The sequence below is a fragment of the Hemicordylus capensis genome, chromosome 1, assembly GCF_027244095.1.
Source record: "Hemicordylus capensis ecotype Gifberg chromosome 1, rHemCap1.1.pri, whole genome shotgun sequence".
NCBI classification, from domain to species: domain Eukaryota; kingdom Metazoa; phylum Chordata; class Lepidosauria; order Squamata; family Cordylidae; genus Hemicordylus; species Hemicordylus capensis.
Window position 1 is genome coordinate 456,639,936 of NC_069657.1, and position 19,435 is coordinate 456,659,370.

General features: G+C 47.1%; 1 protein-coding gene across 2 annotated transcripts in view; it reads right to left on the bottom strand.

Annotated features, from left to right (window-relative positions):
• The window catches only part of LOC128324900 (nuclear GTPase SLIP-GC-like), an 86,408-nt gene extending 67,389 nt beyond the window's left edge, over positions 1-19,019 (bottom strand). Inside the window, exons 1-2 of one of the 2 annotated variants that reach the window (XM_053250059.1) lie at positions 18,959-19,019; positions 4,245-4,331 (exon numbers count right to left, since the gene is read on the bottom strand). In XM_053250059.1, coding sequence (XP_053106034.1) covers positions 4,245-4,314 — 70 coding nt within the window. In that variant the 5' untranslated portion in view covers positions 4,315-4,331; positions 18,959-19,019. Of the gene's footprint in view, positions 1-4,244; positions 4,332-18,958 lie in introns of those variants that run through there. The other variant, XM_053250092.1, reaches the window with a different exon arrangement.
• Between the last annotated feature and the right edge of the window lie 416 nt (positions 19,020-19,435).

Below are 19,435 nucleotides of genomic sequence, written 5' to 3' on the forward strand. Positions count from 1 at the left end.
AGAACTGGAACAATTTGCTCACCAGGGCAGTAGACACGACTGCCCCCAAGCATCCCCTCCGACCTGCTTCAAAACTGGCCCCTTGGTATACAGAAGATCTGCGGGGGCTGAAGCAGCAAGGTAGGCGACTGGAGCGCAAGTGGAGAAAGACTCAACTCGAATCCGACAGACTACAACATAGAGCACATTTAAAGATCTATGCTCAGGCAATACGTACTGCAAAGAAGTGTTTCTTTTTGCCCATATTGCCTCTGTGAGTTCACACCCAGCGGAGTTGTTCAGGGTTGTGAGGGGACTGGTATCCGCCCCCATCCCTTGAACTGGAATTTGGAGTCATCACCACTGTGATGTGTTTAAAGAGTTTTTCGCAGATAAAATCTCTCGGAATTGGGCCAGTCTAGATGGAGACTCCACAGTTAATTTGATGCCTGAACTGGAGGTGTCCAGCAACTCCTCTTATGTGATTCGACTGGATCAGTTTCAGTTTGTGACTCCTGAGGATGTGGACAAGCTGCTTGGAGTGGTGAGGCCTACCACTTGTTCTCTTGATCCTTGTCCAACATGGCTTGTTCGATCTAGCAGGGAGGTTGTTGTAAACAGCCTGGTGGAAATCATAAATGCTTCACTGAGGGAGAGCAGGATGCCTCCTTGTCTTAAGGTGGCAATCATTAGACCTCTTCTAAAGAAGCCTGCATTAGATCCCTCAGAACTGAGAAATTATAGGCCTGTTTCCAACCTCCCATGGCTGGGCAATGTAATTGAGAAGGTGGTGGCCTCTCAGCTCCAGGCGGTCTTGGATGAAACTGATTATCTAGACCCATTTCAAACTGCTTTTTGCGCGGGCTACGGGGTGGAGACTGCCTTGGTCAGCCTGATGGGTGATCTCCAATTGGGAATTGACAGAGGAAGTGTGACTCTGTTGGTCCTTTTGGATCTCTCGGCGGCTTTCGATACTATTGACCATAGTATCTTTCTGGAACGTCTGAGCGTGTTGGGGGTGGGAGGCACTGTTTTACAGTGGTTCTGCTCCTACCTCTTGGACAGATTCCAGATAGTGTCGACTGGAGACTGTTGCTCTTCAAAATCTGAGCTTAAGTATGGCATCCCTCAAGGCTCCATACTTTCTCCAGTGCTTTTTAACATCTACATGAAACCGCTAGGAGAGATCATCAGGGGATTTGGAGCTGGCTGTTACCAGTACGCTGATGACACCCAGATCTACTTCTCCATGCCAACTTCTTCAGGAGCTGGCATATCCTTTCTAAATGCCTGCCTGGAAGCAGTAATGGGCTGGATGAGGGAGAATAAACTGAAGCTGAATCCAGATAAGACGGAGGTCAGAACTCCATAGACGATTTTGATCTACCTGTTCTAGATGGGGTCACACTTCCCCAAAAGGAACAGATTCACAGTCTAGGAGTACTTCTGGATTCACACCTCTCCCTGGTTTCTCAGGTTGAGGTGGTGGCCGGGGGTGCTTTCTATCAGCTCCGGCTGATACGCCAGCTGCGCCCGTTTCTCGAGATCAGTGACCTCAAAACTGTGGTACATCTGTTGGTAACCTCCAGACTGGACTTTTGTAATGCGCTCTACGTGGGGCTGCCTCTGTATGTAGTCCGGAAACTTCAGTTGTTTCAGAATGTGGCAGCCAGGTTGGTCTCTGGGTCATCACGGAGAGACCATGTTACTCCTTTACTGATGGAGTTACACTGGCTGCCAATAGGTTTCCAGACGAAATACAAAGTCCTAGTTATAACTTACAAAGCCCTAAATGGCTTATGCCCAGGTTATCTAAGAGAGTGTCTTCTTCATTACAAGCCCCACCGCCCATTGAGGTCATCTGAGGAGATCTGTCTCCAGTTACCGCCGACTCGTTTGGTGGCTACACAGAGGCCGGCCTTCTCGGTCGCTGACCCGAGATTGTGGAATGCGCTTCCTGCTGAGATACGATCCTCCCCATCTCTGGCAATTTTCAAAAAACACCTGAAAACCCATCTTTTCACCCAAGCTTACTCAGCTTCCTATATTTTAGGAGTTTAAATATCTGGTTTATTTTAAAATTCAAAACCTGATTTCGGGGGTTTTAATTACTGTAATGGTTTAATTGTTGTTTTAAAATGTTTTTAAATTGTTAGTTGTTATATTGTTTTTAATATGTTTTAGCTCTTTACTGTTTTAGTGGTTTGTTTTAATTGTAAATCACCCTGAGCCATTTTGGAAGGGCAGTATATAAATAAAATAAAATAAAATAAAATAAAATAAATAAATAAATAAAGTGATCAAATTCAGCATATATGCAGGGAGAGAATCACCAAGGAAGTCTAACACGGAAATTTTGAATTTCAGAAGAGGAAACTTCTCCAAAATGAGGAGTATGGTGAAAAGAAAGCTACTACTAGAAGCCCAGTTAGAGTGTATACCCAAAATGAGGAAAGGTACCACTAAGTCCGGGAGGATGCCAGCATGGCTAACAGGTACTGTCAAGGAAGCCATAAAAGAGAAGAAGACTTCCTTCCAAAATTGGAAGGCCTGTCCAAATGAAGAGAACAGAAAGGAATACAAACTCTGGCAAAAGAAATGCAAGGTGACAATAAGGGAGGCAAAAAGAGAGTTTGAGGAACATTTAGCTAAAAGCATCATGGGGAATAACAAAAACTTCTTTAAATACATCAGAAGCAGGAAACCTGCCAGGGAGGCAGCTGGACCATTAGACAATGCTGGAGTGAAAGAGGTTATTAAGGAGGATATGGAGGTTGCAGAGAAGTTCAATGAGTTCTTTGCGTCCGTCTTCATGGCACAGGATACTGACCATATACCTGTTCCTGAACCAGGCTTTTTGGGGATGTTGGCTAAAGAAATGAGTCAGATATAAGTGATGTTCTAAACTGTCTGGAAAAACTGAAAACTAGCATATCACCAGGGCCAGATGCCACCCATCCAAGAGTCCTCAAAGAACTCAAATGTGAAATTGCCAACCTCCTTGCTAAAATATATAACTTATCCCTGCAATCAAGCTCTGTACCGGAGGACTGGAAAGTAGCCAATGTAACACTGATTTTCCAAAAGAGATCCAGCGGTGATCCAGGAAATTACCCGCCGGTTAGCTTAATGTCAGTTCCAGGCTAATTGACGGAAAGCATTCTCAAGGATAAAATTGTAAAGCACATAGAAGAACAGGCCCTGCTGGAAGAGAACCAGCATGGCTTCCACAAAGGTAAATCTTGCCTCATGAACCTTTTGGAGTTCTTTGTCAACAAGTCTGTGGATCAAGGTGATCCAGTTGACATAGTATACCTGGACTTCCAAAAAGGTTTTCACAAAGTTCCTCATCAAAGACTCCTGAGGAAACTTAGCAGTCATGGGATAAGGGGACAAGTACATGTGTGGATTGCTAACTGGTTGAAAGACAGGAAACAGAAGGTAGGTATAAATGGAGAGTTTTCACAATGGAGAGAAGTGGGGTCCCCCAGGCATCTGTACTGGGGCCGGTGCTTTTTAATTTATTCATAAATGATCTAGAAGTTGGGGTAAGCAGCAAGCTGGCCAGATTTGCAGATGATACCAAACTCTTCCGGGTAGTGAAATCCAAAACGGATTGTGAGGAGTTCCAAAAGGATCTCTCCAAACTGGGGAAGTGGGCAACAAAATGGGAAATGAGCTTCAATGTTAGCAAGTGTATAGTGATGGCAAATTGGGTCGAAAAACCCCAACCAGGTATATGCTGATGGAATCTGAGCTCTTGGTGATTGATCAAGAAAGGGATCTTGGGGTTGTGGTGGACAGCTGATTCTAAGTGTTAACTCAATGTGTGGCACCTGTTAAAAAGGCCAATTCCATGCTAGGGATCATTAGGAAGGGGATTGAAAATAAAACGGCTAATATTATCATGCCCTTATACAAAATGATGATGCTACCACACTTGGAGTACTGCGTACAATTCACCACATTTAACGAAGGACATTGTGGAACTGGAAAAGGTGCAGAAGAGGGCAACCAAGTTGATCAGGGGCCTAGAGCACCTTTCTTATGAGCCAAGGCTACAACACCTGGGGCATTTTAGTTTAGAAAAAAGACGACTGTGGGTTAGGACGACTCCTGAGGAAACTTAGCAGTCATGGGATAAGGGGCCCTGGGAAAGGTCTCTGCATCTCTGGCTATCTCAATACCCTCCAGAACAAATTCCACCCTTGCCTCCCTCTTGATGCTCTGGACTAGGCAGGTGCTGCCTTTCCACTCAGACTTACACTGTTTCTCTGGGTCAGAAGGTTGGCGCCTCTCCTCCATTTTCCTTTGCTTGGGAGGCCTTTCAGGCATGTCTTCCACCGCTGCACCTTGCAAGAATGATAAACAGTGTTCTAGTCAGCAAGACCTCAATGATCATGGAGTAGGAGGCACAGGGAGGGAGAGCTAAGGAGATCCTTCCTGTGGAAGGCCAAGAAAAGAAATACATACATAAATACATACAAATATTGATATACCGCTTTTCGACAAGAGTTCCCAAAGCACAGATATAAATAAATAAAATGCCTCCCTGTCCCCAAAGGACTCATAATCTAAAAAGAAACATAAGGTAAACACCAGCAACAGCCACTGGAGGGATACTGCGCTGGCGTTGGATAGGGCCAGTTGCTCTCCCCCTGCTCAGTAGAGAACCCCCACTTTTTAAAGGTGCCTCTTTGCTCATTCAGCAGGACCCAGAGCAAGCAGGGTCCTGATCAGTGTTCCCTCTAAGGCGTGCGCATGTGTGCACGCTCAGAGGTTTTTTTATGTCTGCTCAGTTAGTTTTAGATCCCACGCAGGTTGAATTAAGAAGGCCCCATTCCAAATGCACATGCACACACACTGCCTTGATACTGCTGCCCAGAATAAAACCCATTCTGCACACACATGAGAAAATTTAGAAAGAACAATGGTCCTGAAAGTCAACAGCTGACTATGAACACAACATCATTGAGAGAAGTTTGGCTACTTGGACCATGACAAAAAGGACTCCTGGGCCTGAATGGGTGCAGCACACAAGGACTGGGAAGGATGTGTTGGGCATCAAAGGGGCTTTAAACTCAACCCAACAGGCAAGGCAGACCAAAGCCCAGAACCAAGTGTAAAACTGAGTACTAGGAGAAGAAAATGAGCACCAACGGCAGAAACAGAACCGAGGAGGTGGCACTCAGAAATTCCCAACTCACTCGAGCAAGGCATCCAGAAGATGGCGATACCCACCATCTTATTTATTTCTTTTATTTAAAATTTATACCTTGCTCTTCCAGTACACTACTGCTCAGGGTAGCTCACAAAATTAATAATACTAATAAAACAATCCGAAATTAATAAGAGTTAGCGACAAACAGGACTCATTTACCACCAAACTGAAAAGTTGAATGTTGAATGTTTGAAAGTTAGTCTCCAGTGTCTAACACATACACAGAATATGGGAAATAAACAGGAGGAACTTGAAATTCTAATGCAGGAAGACAAATAGAATCTGATTGGGATCACTGAAATGAGACTCAAGACTGGAATATACAGGACTTGAAGGATATAATTTGTTCAAAATGAATAGACCCAACTTGCTCCCTTAATCTCAGCTTAGAGGTTAGGAGAGAGAAATAAAAGAGATACTCTTGAGTGTTTTTTTATAGACCACCTGACAAAGCAGAGAAGCAGAACATACAGGTGAAGCTTTCCTAAATCAGATTATCAAGCCTTCCCAAAGATGGGTTGTAAGAATAGTGGGGAACTTCCACTGTCCTGACACCTGCTGACGTATGACTCTGCTAAGAGTGGCAGGACCAGTAAGAAGGGGGCCAGCTTGGACTTGGACCTTACCAACAAGGGAGAATTACTTGATGAAGTGGAGGTGGGGGGAGACTGGGGATGGGTGCGCAGGGGAGGGACCACCACACCATCTTGGATCTCATCATATCGAGGGGAGGGAAAACTTCTGGAAATCAGACTTGCACCTTGGATTCCAGGAAAGCTGGTTTTAATGAGCTCAGAGGAAAACTAGACGGTATCAAATGGCTAGAAATCCTAAAGTAGGGGAGGAGACGTAGGGGCTATTCACACGATGGCAAGCATAGGCAGATGGGTGTTGGGGGGAAGGCAGGGTTCAACCTACCTTCCCCCAGACGATTGCTCTTGATCATTTCGGCATGCAAGCAGCGCACCCACACAACCTGCACTGCCAAGAGCAGTGTGGATAACAATCTGAGCTGCTCCTGGCATCACGGAGCAAGAGAGGCCATGACTCATTTTCCCAGACTCCATATCTCCCACAAGGCACCACACAATGAGTGCGGTGCCTTGGGCGATTCCCCTTTCAGACAGTGCCTGTTGAGGCGTTTGTCTCTGTGTCTCCTCAACTCCGTGGAGCTGAGGAGACACACAAGCCTGGAAGCCAGGTTCAGGGAGCACTTGCTCCCTTAACCTCTGGTAAGAGCCAGGCTTAGGAGTGGGGTCAGGCTGGGCAGGTGTGCTGGGATCTGCGTGGATCCCTGGCACTCCACATGAGCAGCCAAGCCCAGGCTAGGCTGCCCTAACCTGGGTTAGGCTGCTTGTAAGAACAGCCTCTTGGAAGCATGGGGGATTGTGAAAAGTGAGATACTGAATGTAGAATCACAAATAATTCCCATGTGAAAGGAATTGGGGAGAAAGCTTAAAGAACCAATGAGGGTGCACAAAGAGCTCTCTGAACAGCTGAGAAGCTAAAAGGACATACATACGAAATGGAAGCAGAGGATGAGTGCAAAAGAGTGGTCCGAACCTGTAGGACGGATGTCAGGCTGAGAATGAAGGGAGGGATGCCAAAGACAGCAAAAGGGGTTCTTACCAATGTATCTGAAACAAGAGGAAGGTCAAGGAAGCAGATGGCCTGTTGCTTGGAGAAGAGGATGAAATGGTAATGGGTGACAGAGAGTAGGGATGTGCAAGCTGATTCGGGTACAAATCGATTTGTACCTGAATCTAGCTGATTCGGGTGATTCGGAGACAAAACGAATCACCCATGTGGTCCATTGGCTAGATTCGGGTACAAAACGAATTGTGGATGATTCGATTCGAATCGATTTGGGTTTCGGATCCGTCCTTTTAATTTCCCCAGATTCCCAGCTTTCAATTAATAATAATAATAATAATAATAATAATAATAATAATAATAATAATGCCAAATGCCGTTTAACAGAAAAGCAACAAGAACTAAAGCAAAAAATAACTGAGCACATGAACCAAACAACCAACAGGGTTCGACTTCCCGCTCTAAAAACAGTTGCCAAAAAACAACTTGCTCAGGCATTAAAAGATGTCAATGCTGCACTTGCAGAAATAACAACCAATAATTTGCAAGAAACAAACCAACTAATGTACAGTGCAGCAACAATAACAACACAAGAGCTCGGATATAAGATCAGTGGACCTGTCAAAAAAGAAAGCAGTACATCACCTAAATGGAAGATTCGATTAGAAAATAAAATCTCCAGGCTTAGATCAGATGCTAGTAAATTGAAAGATATGAAAGACAAGAAGCTGAAGAATGAAAACACCAAACAGTATCTGATCCAAAAATACCACCTAGATTCAAGGAAAATTAGAGAAGTCCTGGAAATAATAAAGCAGCAAATAACAGCAGTGTCAAAGAAGATTAGCAGATATGAAGCCAGAATTACACAACACAGGCAGAATCTCCAATTCCAGTTGAATCAGAGACGTTTCTACCAAAGCATAGAAGGAGAAACTGCAAGAAATGTAGAAACACCAAATAAAGAAGAAACAGTGCAATTCTGGCGGAAATTATGGGACAATCCAATAGATTATAATAAAAAAGCAGGCTGGATAAAAGAGGTCAAAAAATGTAACCAACAAATGCAAGATCTAATAATAACACCAGAATTAATAAGTGAAAGAGCAAAGAAAATTAAAAATTGGACTGCGCCAGGTGACGATGAACTGCATGGCTTCTGGATTAAACACCTAACAAGCCTTCATAAACAACTATCAAAACAGTTCAATCACATTATGAAAGGCGGTGATATTGAACAATGCCTAACAACTGGGAAAACTCATCTCATCATGAAAGACCCAGCAAAAGGTGCAGTTCCAAGTAATTATAGACCGATAACCTGCCTGCCAACCATGTTCAAATTATTAACTGGAATAATAGCAGATGAAGTGATGCAACACTTATTAACTAACAAACAGCTTCCAGTTGAACAGAAAGGAAATTGTCCGAACACCAGAGGCACAAAAGACCAGCTGCTGATTGACAAAATGATTTTAGAAAACTGCAAGAGAAGAAAAACAAATCTAAGTGTTGCATGGATTGACTACAAGAAAGCCTTCGATTCATTGCCTCACACATGGATACTAAAATGTTTAGAAACAACTGGTGTCAGCAAAAACATTCAGATATTTATTTAAAAAGCAATGAGCATGTGGAGTACACAGTTAACAATCAGTGGCGAGGCACTTGGACAGGTTAGCATTAGAAGAGGCATTTTCCAAGGGGACTCACTATCCCCCCTGTTGTTTGTAATCGCCAAGACACCACTTTAACAAATACTAAACAAAACAGCCCTCGGTTACCAAACATCTAAAACATCCAGTAAAATCAACCATCTGCTGTACATGGACGATCTGAAGTTGTATGGAAAGTCCCAGTCAGAAATCGAATCACTGCTAAACACTGTCCGTATATTCAGTAGCGATATAACAAAGGAGTTTGGACTAGACAAGTGTGCTGCATTAATAATGAACAGAGGGAAAATAAGAAAAACAGAAGGAATAGAACTGCCCAATGGAAGCAACATCAAGAACCTGGAAGAGAAAGAACCTTAAAAATACTTGGGCATTCTCCAGGCTGATAACATTGCACACACTGAAGTTAAAAGAAAAATTGGAAGTGAATACATCAGGAGAATTAGAAAAATCCTCAAGTCCAGACTCAACGACGGGAACACCATACAAGCCATAAACACCTGGGCTATACCTGTTACTACATACACTGCAGGAATAATAGACTGGACCCAGCCAGAGCTAAAGACGCTAGATCGTAAGACCAGGAAAATCCTGACCATCAATCATGCTCTGCACCCCCGCAGTGATGTAGATAGGCTCTACCTCCCTCGCAGCTCAGGTGGAAGAGGAATGCTGCAAGTCCATCAAACAGTAGAGGAGGAGAAAAGAGGCCTTGAAGAATATATAAGGGACAGTGAAGAAGATGCACTTCAAATGGTCAAGAACGCGAAACTATTCAACACCAATGAAACAAAACAGGCCTACAAGAAAGAACAAGTCAAGAACCGAGCAGAAAAATGGAGAAATAAGCCCCTGCATGGTCAATATTTACACAATATGTGGAAAATCAGACATCACCAAGACCTGGCAATGGCTTAAGAATGGCAACTTGAAGAAAGAAACAGAGGGTTTAATACTGGCTGCGCAAAAATAGGCACTAAGAACAAATGCAATAAGAGCAAAAGTAGAAAAATCCACCACAAACTGCAAGTGCCGCCTTTGTAAAGAAGCAGATGAAACAGTGGACCACCTGATCAGCTGTTGTAAGATGATCGCACAGACTGACTACAAACAAAGGCATGACAAGGTAGCAGGGATGATACACTGGTACATCTGCAAAAAATACAAGCTACCTGTAGCCAAACATTGGTGGGACCATAAAATTGAAAAAGTTGTCGAAAATGAAGATGTAAAAATATTATGGGACTTCCAAGTACAAACAGACAAACATCTGCCACACAATACACCAGATATCACTGTAGTCGAGAAGAAAGAAAAACAAGTCAAAATAATCGACATAGCAATACCAGGGGATAGCAGAATCGAAGAAAAAGAAATAGAAAAAACCACCAAATACAAACATCTACATATTGAAATTGAAAGGCTGTGGCAGAAGGAGACCAAAACAATCCCAGTGGTACTTGGCGCCCTGGGTGCAGAGGGAAGAGAAGTTTTGAAAGTTAGTCAGAATTGAAGCTGGAGCTGGAAAGAGTTGAGTTTGGGGGCTTCAAGAGAAAGAATCCTCGAGAAAGTCAAAAGAGTTGGAGTTGAAGAAGAGAATCCAAGAGATAGTTGAAGCTGCAGTCCAAGGTTGGAGTCTGTTAGACTCAGTTGAGAGACTACAGAACTGAAGAATTACTGGCACAGAACTGTTAAAATAACTGGCAGAGAGATGAAATATCTGCAGAAAGGAAATCACTAAGGACTACAACCCCCACCCACCTTCATCCATTGCTTACAGTAAGAGGATCCCAGCTCAGCCTCTCACTCTCAGGGTGAGATCCTAGCTCTGACTCCTCACTCGTGCTTGTGTTTCCCTCATCTTAACTTTAAGCCTCTTGCACTTCCCTGCAAAATATCCCCTCAGTTACCCTCTTCTATCTATATAATTAATTCTCTTAGACAGCATGCGTGTCCAGGATTTGGTGGCGGAACTCTTGCGACATGCTGCGAGAGTTCCGGAGGAGTGAGGAGGAGAGGGGGAAGAAAGTGCCGGGGGTGGCCGGCCAGCCAGTGGGCAGAGGAGGCGGGGGGAGAAAAGCAACGGCAGGCAGCAGGCGGGGGAGAGAGAAAGGCGGTGGTGGGCGAAAGAAAAGCGGTGGCGGGCAGGCAGAGCGCGGGGAGAGAAAAGCGGCAGCGGCGGCAGGCAGACGGGAGGGAGAAAAAAACGGCAGCGGTGGGGCCCTTCTTGACCGCCCAGCACCCAGTGAGGCTCTGTGTGGGGGGAGGGGTCCTGCCCCAAACTTCCAGCTGCCCCCAGAGGCAGCCAAGTCAAACTTTGTCCCTAATCAACTTATCAGATCCCCAGTTTGTCTTTGTGCTCCTACTGGAAAGCCTTGTTGCACCTCTTCAATTTCCCTGGCCACCTTTTCAAATGAGTATAGCTGCATATTAGAGGTTGTTGATTTTTACCCACAATAGGTAAAACAGTAGAGCACTGAGGAATGAGCACACACTCCAGTTACAGAGTAGGTAGCAGAGGACGGTTTGGATATTGCAGCTGTTTAGAGAAAACACATGGAGATCCTTGTATGACTAAACATTAAATATTTATTGGTTAAATACACTTAGATAGGAAAGACCTATCTCTAATCTAAAGGACTACATAGTGGATAGGTAAGGAGAGAGAGAGATGTTTCCATCTGCTCTCTAGGAGGAAAGGAAGGATTGTGACTCAGCACCGGAAGTGCTGCAGAGTCAGTGCAGGGGTCATAGAGTAGGGACAGATAGGGAGACTCTGACTCACTGTCTCTACTCCCAATGCCCCTAGCGGTCATTAGGACAGTTGGTGCAAAGGGTCGATGAACTGGAAGTTCATCTTCAACACTGCATCCTGTCCTTTTATCACCCAGGAAGCTCCTTGCAGAATCCTCTCCTGTATTTCATTATCTCTTTAAAATAAGAACTTAAGAACGGCCCTGCTGGATCAGGCCCAAGGAGGCCCATCTAGTCCAGCATCCTGTTTCACACAGTGGCCCACCAGATGCCCCTGAGAAGCCCACAGACAGGAGTTGAGGGCAGGCCCTCTCTCCTGCTGCTGTTACTCCCCTGCAACGGGTATTGAGAGGCATCTTGCCTCTGAGGCTGGAGGTGGCCCACAGCCACCAGACTAGTTGCCTTGCCATTGATAGAACTGTCCTCCATGAATCTGTCTAAGCCCCCTTTAAAGCCATCCAGGTTGTTCGCTGTCACCACATCCCATGGCAAGGAATTTCATAGGTTAATTATGTGCCATGTGAAAAAGTACTTCCGCTTGTAGGTCCTAAATTTCTCAGCCTTCAATTTCAGGGGGTGACCTGAAACCCTGCTGACTTGGCAAAGAGGCACCTTTTAATGTGGTGATTCTCTTTATTTAGCAGGGAGAGAGTAACCGGCCCTATCCATCCCCAGCACAGCATCCCTCCAGTGACTGTTGCTAGTGTCTATCTAGGTTTTTCTTTAGATTGTGAGCCCTTTGGGGACAGGGAGCCATTTTATTTATTTATTTTATTTCTCATTGTAAACCGCCTTGAGCCATTTTTGGAAGGGTGGCATAGAAATCAAATGAATGATTTGACCCTCCTGACTTTCCCTTTTCAACTTCCTTCCTTTGCTTTGACACCTGTTGTTATTGCCCCGGAACTCAGAGCTGAAGGTTCTTCTGAGAGCAGATTATCCAGCATCTCTGTTGCACCAACGTCTCTTGGGGCTCCCAAACTGGGCACCCCATTCTAGCACCCGAGCAACACTATGGAATCCAGGTTGTGGGTAGATGCTATGTCGAAGACCTGCTGGAGCCCTGAGTCTTGGGTCCTGCCCCACATCCTTGCTTTCCTTGCTCTAGCCTAGGGAAGGCCTTGTCATGGCAGGAAATCCCAGGTCCCCTACTTGGATCTAGTTGCTCTCCTTGGGGTTCCCTCATACTCTCAGCCTCCACTTCTCCTTCCCTCTCCTTTTCCCACTCATCTGTACTTTTGATTTCTCAGTCACCACCCAAATGTCACTCCCGCGCAGAAGCCTAAAATTGGCGCATCTGCCTCATTTGGGAGGAAGGCAGGGCTGAGTAAGGGCCGAGTGCAGGCCTCTTTCACCGCTGCCTTCTCTCTCTCCCACCTGAAGTCAGTGGTGGCAGTGCTTTAGGTTCAGCTGCAGTGTGCCTGCCCGGAGCGAGCCCTCCCCCTGCCAGAGCCCTTCACTTCACATAGTTTGGGTTGGCTTTAAAAGCTCAGCGGCGGCTTTAAAAGTTGTTGTTTTTTAAGCCAAGCCTTGACCCTAGGTGGCCATGCCCCCAACCCTCCAGCCCTATCAGATTCCCCGACTGTCCCCATTTCAGCCAATGCAATGTTGGCAAGCCTAGTGGGAGTAGTCTAAACCAGCACTACCTGACAGGCAGCAGCCTGTCCTGCTGCCTGGTTTGAATCTCAACTACAAAAGGGAGTGGGTTCCACTCCCATCAAGAGAGAGCAACTCCCCCAGCTTGGTCAGGGCTCTTCTTAAACTAAGCCTCTCCTCTCCAACATGAACCTCCTTAGAACAGCATCCAGGCCCCTGCTTAGCACAATAGTCCATCTCCACAACAGCCCCAGGGCTGCCTCTCAAGTTGCACAGCAGCCCCACAACACTGAGGTCAGACTGTTGGCCTTTGCTTTTCTTTTGTGGGGCTCGTGTGTTTGTCTGTTGGAGTTCTCGGAACTCTTTCTATTTTAAAATAAAATAGAAGGAAGGGGAATAGTTTGCTTAGATGCCTTTTCACCCTCCATGTGGTACCTAACACCTTCCCATGCACAGTGCCTCCTCGCCAAACCACTTCCTTTGGAAAGAGTGTTTTGCTTATCTGAAACACTGAAAAGGTCTTTAGGGTGCTCTGAAGTCATTTATTCATGACATTCTGCGTTAGAGCTGCCTGTCAGGACACAAAGATATAGTCGTTGACTAAATGTTCTAAAGTAGTTTGTTCCTGCCTAAAGCTTCTGGAGAAAAATATTAAGAAAAAGCCTCCACTTAAAGACAACAGTTTTTAAAGAAAGATTTTGGAACCTCTAGTCAAGAAATGTGAGCATGTTGATTTCTGCCCATTTTAAGTGGGATCACTCTGTTGTGGTGGGAAAAGGCCAATTCCATGCTAGGGATCATTAGGAAGGGGATTGAAAATAAAACTGCTAAAACTATAACGCCCTTATACAAAACAATGTTGCAGCCACATCTGGAAGGCGATAAGCTCAGAAAAGAGGGTGTTATTCAAACACCATCTTGAGGTGGGGGAGATAGGGATCTGCTTGTAGGTTTCTGGGTGATGCACGGTTTTGACTCCCACCTTTCTTATTGGCATTATTTATTTTGTTTTAAGAACTTGATGGTCCTCCCCTCCACTCTCCCCCACTCCATGTGCTTCTGCTGTTCTGCAACAGTGACCAGAACAACTTAAGAACATCAGAGGAGCCCTGCTGCTGGATCAGGCCCAAGGAGGCCCATCTAGTCCAGCCTCCTGTTTCGCACAGTGGCCCGCCAGATGCCGCTGGAAGCCTACAGGCAGGAGTTAAGGGCGTGCCCTCCCTCCTGCTGTTACTCCCCTGCTGTTACAAATAAACATCCAGCATGAAGTGTAAAATACTTGCAAGGTGTTGGAGACACCCGTACCCCAACATTAGACCCAGAGGTACCTGTGTCTGATTCCATTTTATTAAGAGTTCAATTAAATGCCTGAACTCGAGGTGAACTGACACCCAGGTCTCATGCCTGCCTCAGCTAACTGCTCTCTGAAGGAGGAGGCAATCCAGCATTGTATTGTGAAATGGGCACTCACAGAAACAGAAGGGCTAGGCCTGAGCTATCAATATGCTAAAATGTAACTCACTATCAGATAATGTCTGTGGAAGAGGCCAGGGGCTGATCTCCCCTTTCCTGTTGCAAGATGTTAATCTTTGTCAGTGATTGCTCTGCTCTGCCCAAAGGGGATACTCAACTGCTGTCCATGGAAATTCCACTCTAGGAAAACACCTGTAGATTTAGTCCTTTTACTAACACTTTTTAACACCTTCTGGGACCAGGCCCCAAATCTGGGGACAAGAGAAGATGCCCATTTGCAGCTCAGAGATGCAGATTTGCTTTGGGCAAAATAGAACGTCCCCTCCCCAAGATAACAGCTAACAGAAGATGGGATTGAGATTACTCTGGACTGACCAAATATCCTGAGCTAATTTTGATAATTAAAAGACAATATCCAGAGGATAACAGGAATGGACACCTTTTGTGGAGATTCAATTTGGAGACTCAAATGGACATCAAAGGATGGAACTACTATAAGAAGGAGACTCTGGACATGGCAGATTAGCAATCTTGCCTAACAAGCATACTTGCTCAGGAGCCATCTCAGAGTTTGCTGCCAAAGCCGCAGGGCAACAAGCAGGAACTCCGTCCATGGACAGAAACTGTCTGTGACTTCTGCTGCGCAGTGAGAAGTCAAGACTTCCCCAGCCATGGTCCTCTCACTCTCTGCCTTGCTCTGAGCAAGTTGCCTGCTTGACTGCTAGAAGATTGCATGGCTCCCAAGTTCCTGTTCTCCAGCTACAGCATCTCTCCCTCAGCTGAAAGCCCCACTGCTCTCAAGCCTGTGATCCTGGTAACATGCTGCCTCCACAAGCCTTGGATCCCTCTTCCCTCCTCCCTACTAATTACTGCCATCCCTCTCCTAAGCCCTCCCTTCTTTCTTCTTTCTCTGTTTCTCTCTAAATGTTTTATTAGGATTTGTTAGATTATTAGATAGCTGTAATTACTGATTGCACACACATATGTTAGTTAGGCATATTACACTACACAGAAACATGTTTTTATTTTATCTTGTTGAGCGACTTTTTATAATAAAGCCCATTGAACTTTCTGAGCGTGTCTCTCTCTATCTCTGTTTACGCGCCCAGATCTTACATGCAGGAAGGAGCCGGCTGAACGCTTGGCTGCCCAAGGAGGTGGTGGCAACGGCCAGCGGGGAAAACACAAGCAGCAGAGAAAGCTGCGGGGTGGGGCGGAAGCACAAATAAGAGAGAGAAAATGAGAGAGAAAATGAGAGGGAAAAATGGAGGAGGAAGCAAGCTGGGGCAGAAGGCTGGGGGGGAGGGGGCTGGGGCAGAAGGCTTGGGGGAGGGAACTGGGGCAGAAGGCTTGGGGGGAGAACGGACTGGGGCAGAAGGCTTGGGGGGAGAGCGGACTGGGGCAGAAGGCTGGGGGGAGTGTACTGTGGAGGCAAATGGTGGGCTGCGGAGCTGGTACTTGGCCCAGCAGCGGGCCTGCCACCAGCTTGCCCATGGAGGCAAGGCGCCCATGGGAGGCCAGGGCGGGAGGGAACCGGGCGGCGAAACTTCCCTGTTCGCCGCCTGGGAGGAGGAGCAGCGGCGGCGGGGCCCTTTGCAGCCACCCGCCACCCGGTAAGGCCTGTGGCAGCAGAGGTAAAGAACTCAGTGCGGGGAGGGGGAGGGCAAGAGAGAGTGGGGGAGGAGGGAGGCGCACAGGGGAGAGACAGAGCGAGCGAGAGAGGCACGCAGGGGAGAGACAGAGCGAGCGAGAGAGGCGCGCGGGGGAGAGACAGAGTGAGCGAGAGCGGTGCGCGGGGGGAGAGACAGAGCGAGCGAGATAGGCGTGGGGGAGACAGAGCAAGCGAGAGAGGCACGGGGGAGACAGAGCGAGCGAGAGTGGCGTGCAGGGGGGAGAGACAGAGCGAGCGAGAGTGGCGTGCGGGGGGAGAGAGCGAGTGAGACAGGCGCGCGGGGGAGAGACAGAGCAAGAGAGGCACGGTGGGGGGAGAGACAGAGCGAGAGAGGCAGGGGGAGAGACAGAGTGAGCGAGAGAGGCGCAGAGGGGAGAGAAACAGAGCGAGCGAGAGAGGTGGTGTGGGGGGGCAGAGCGAGCAAGAGAACTGTTGTGGGGGGGACAGAGCGAGTGAGAGAGCTGTGGGAGGACCAGCCAAACAAATTCTCCCAAATAACCCCAAAAAGGCAGTGAACTACCGCACAGATGCTCTGTGCGGGTTCAGCTAGTATCATATAATTCAATAACATATGCAGCATTGATACTCAGGCTTTTAATTACCACTGCATACAACTCCCACCCTGCCAAACTTGTGTCCCTCATTCTGGCAATGAAATGTTGGCAACTCTACTTCCCAGAAAACTCACAGTAAAGCCTGCTGTGTGGAGAGCTCCCATGATGCAAGATTTTGTTTTCAGGGGCGGGGGAAGGAAGGCAGCAATGGTGGCAATGCTGAACAATGGTTGGAGGCAATGGTGGACCATGAGGGCAGCAAGGCTGAGCAATCAGGCAAAAGAGCTCTCTCTTCTCCCACACGAGGCAGCAGAAAGGAAGAAATGGCAAGCGCTGGCCCTTTAAATACCCTCCTGCAAACCCGTCCAAAAATTGCCCCCACCCTTACCCCTTCCTCCATCTCCCCCTGGCCAATGGGGGGTTAATTTGGCTCCTGCAGGGGCAAAAAGGGTCATCCTCTGGAGATTGGTCATCCTCTGGAAGAAAGGCAGGAAATTCAAACTGACGTCAAAACTCAAAACGGAGACTGAAGGAGAAAGACTTTTAGCAATTGCAAAATGGAGGTCCAAAACTACAGATCTTTTGGAGCCGAAACAGGGGTGATTTGTTTCAGCTCCAAAATTTTCAGACATGGCCATCGGGTGATTTGTTTTGTACACAAATCACCCGAAATGGCCCATTTCGGGTACAAATCGTTTTGTACCCAAATGTTTCGCACATCCTTATGTCATTGCATTGTCCTTTGACATCCACCCTCTCCTGTGTATAGAGAGAACAGTTTAGGCGGTTTAAATTGTCCCTCACTATGCAATGATAAAATCTAGACTTGAATATGAATATTTTTTTGAAACTCTTCTCAAGCCCTGCTCTTTCCAATTCATTGGCCAAACTCAGAAAGCAGCAAATGCCTTCTGTGCTGTGGCCACTTCAGGAAAGTCCCCTCTGACTCCTCCCCACCACCACTTGTATTATTTCATCTAACATTCCCAGACTCTCTTTTGGAGGGGAGAGAGAGCCTGCTGCCCTGAAATGTAGGAGGTTGATTTTTTAACTGACTTTGCTTGTATTGTGAACATTCATTTTACTCTTCCGTACCTTTGCTCATTACCACCGAGGACTGCCTAAAACAAAGGCGGAGGGGGACAAGAGGCTACCTAGAGCAGCAGATCAATGGAGTTTACTCAAAACCACAATACTAGAAGCCCAGTTAGACTGTATACCCAAAATGAGGAAAGGTACCCCTAAGTCCAGGAGGATGCCAGCATGGCTAACGGGTACCGTCAAGGAAGCCATAAAAGGGAAGAAGACATCCTTCCGAAATGGGAAGGCCAGTCCAAATGAAGAGAACAGAAAGGAACACAAACTCTGGCAAAAGAAATGCAAGGCGACAATAAGGGGTCACTCCATGAAATTGATTGCCAGGAGGTCTAGGACCAACAAACGGAAGTACTTTTTCACACAACACATGATCCACTTGCGGAGCTCTCTGCCACAGGACGTGGTGACAGCCAACAACCTGGATAGCTTTAAGAGGGGTTTGGATGACTTCATGGAGGAGAGGTCTATCAATGGCTACTAGTCAGAGGGCTGTGGGCCACCTCCAGCCTCAAAGGCAGGATGCTCTGAGAACCAGTTGCAGGGGAGTAACAGCAGGAGAGAGGGCACGCCCTCAACTACTGCCTGTGGGCTTCCAGCGGCATCTGGTGGGCCACTGTGAGAAACAGAATGCTGGACTAGATGGGCTTCCTTGGGCCTGATCCAGCAGGGCTGTTCTTATGTTCTTATGAAACAACAGCCAGGCCCAGAACAGGGAGAGGCATGTGCTCAGGGGGCATGCAGGGGATTCCCCATGGGAGCCAACCTCCTGCTAGCAGCAACCATTATGGTGACTGGTAAGGGGTGGGTGTGTGTGTATTTTGCTGTGCCTGCTGTGGCTGTTCAGTGTGTCATCTCCAGAGAAAGCCACCTGGATGTGCTCAAAGCAGCAGAATCTATATATTTAATTCTCTTAAATGTACCAGTCGCTAATCCCATGCGCGACAGCTCTCGGGACAGTTTGCGAGCAGCTGCCAGACTAGCAATGGGGATGGGGGAGAAAAGAGGGATGGCAGCCACCGGAAGGAGGAGGCATCAGTGAGCCAGGCTGGCCAGCGGGAGGAGGCAGCTGTTGCCAGAAGTTGGCAGGCGGGGGGAGGAGGTGGCAGGCTGGCTTTCCGGCTGGCCCGCCAGCCAGAAAGCGCGGGGGGCAGAGAAGGGGGCGGAGAAGCGAAGCGGGGGGGGGAGAAGCGGGCCAGAAAGCCGGCTGGGCTGGGCTGGGCCAGGCTGGGGGAGGCAGCTGTGAAGCCAGCCTGAGGCGCAGATGCTCTGTGCCCGGCCCAGCTAGTTCCAAATATTGGAATCAAACATCAAAGCCTCAAAACACAGAAGACAAGACTCTTACCTCAGGATTCACGGGCTCTGCAAACTGGAACTCTGCTCCGAAGCGGCAGGCAGGCAGAATCCCAGTTGGCACCGCTGGGGCCCTGCCTTTTTATGCCGTGATCACAGCCACACCCTGCCTCATCACCCCACGTGATTTCCTTTCAATCCTCCCAAATCTCAGCTCGCTCATTAGGATTTTTTTTTAAAAAAAAAAAATTAACAAACTGCCAAATATTGCTCATGCAAAGATGTCTAAGGAACCAAAAGTCTCACTCCATGAACGAAGCTGCCTTAATCAAATACACGAGCAGGGCCAAGTGACAGCAGAGTCTTAAACCCGCCACTTCCTTTCGGCTTTCTCAGTTTGTCTTTCTTGCTCAGCCTTCGGACTTATCTTCTCAGCCTACTGCTGTCTGCTTTCTTATTAATCAACACTTCTGGCTTCCTCTTCATGGTTTTGGCCAATTGGAAGAGCAGTTTTCACTTCTGTTTGGCA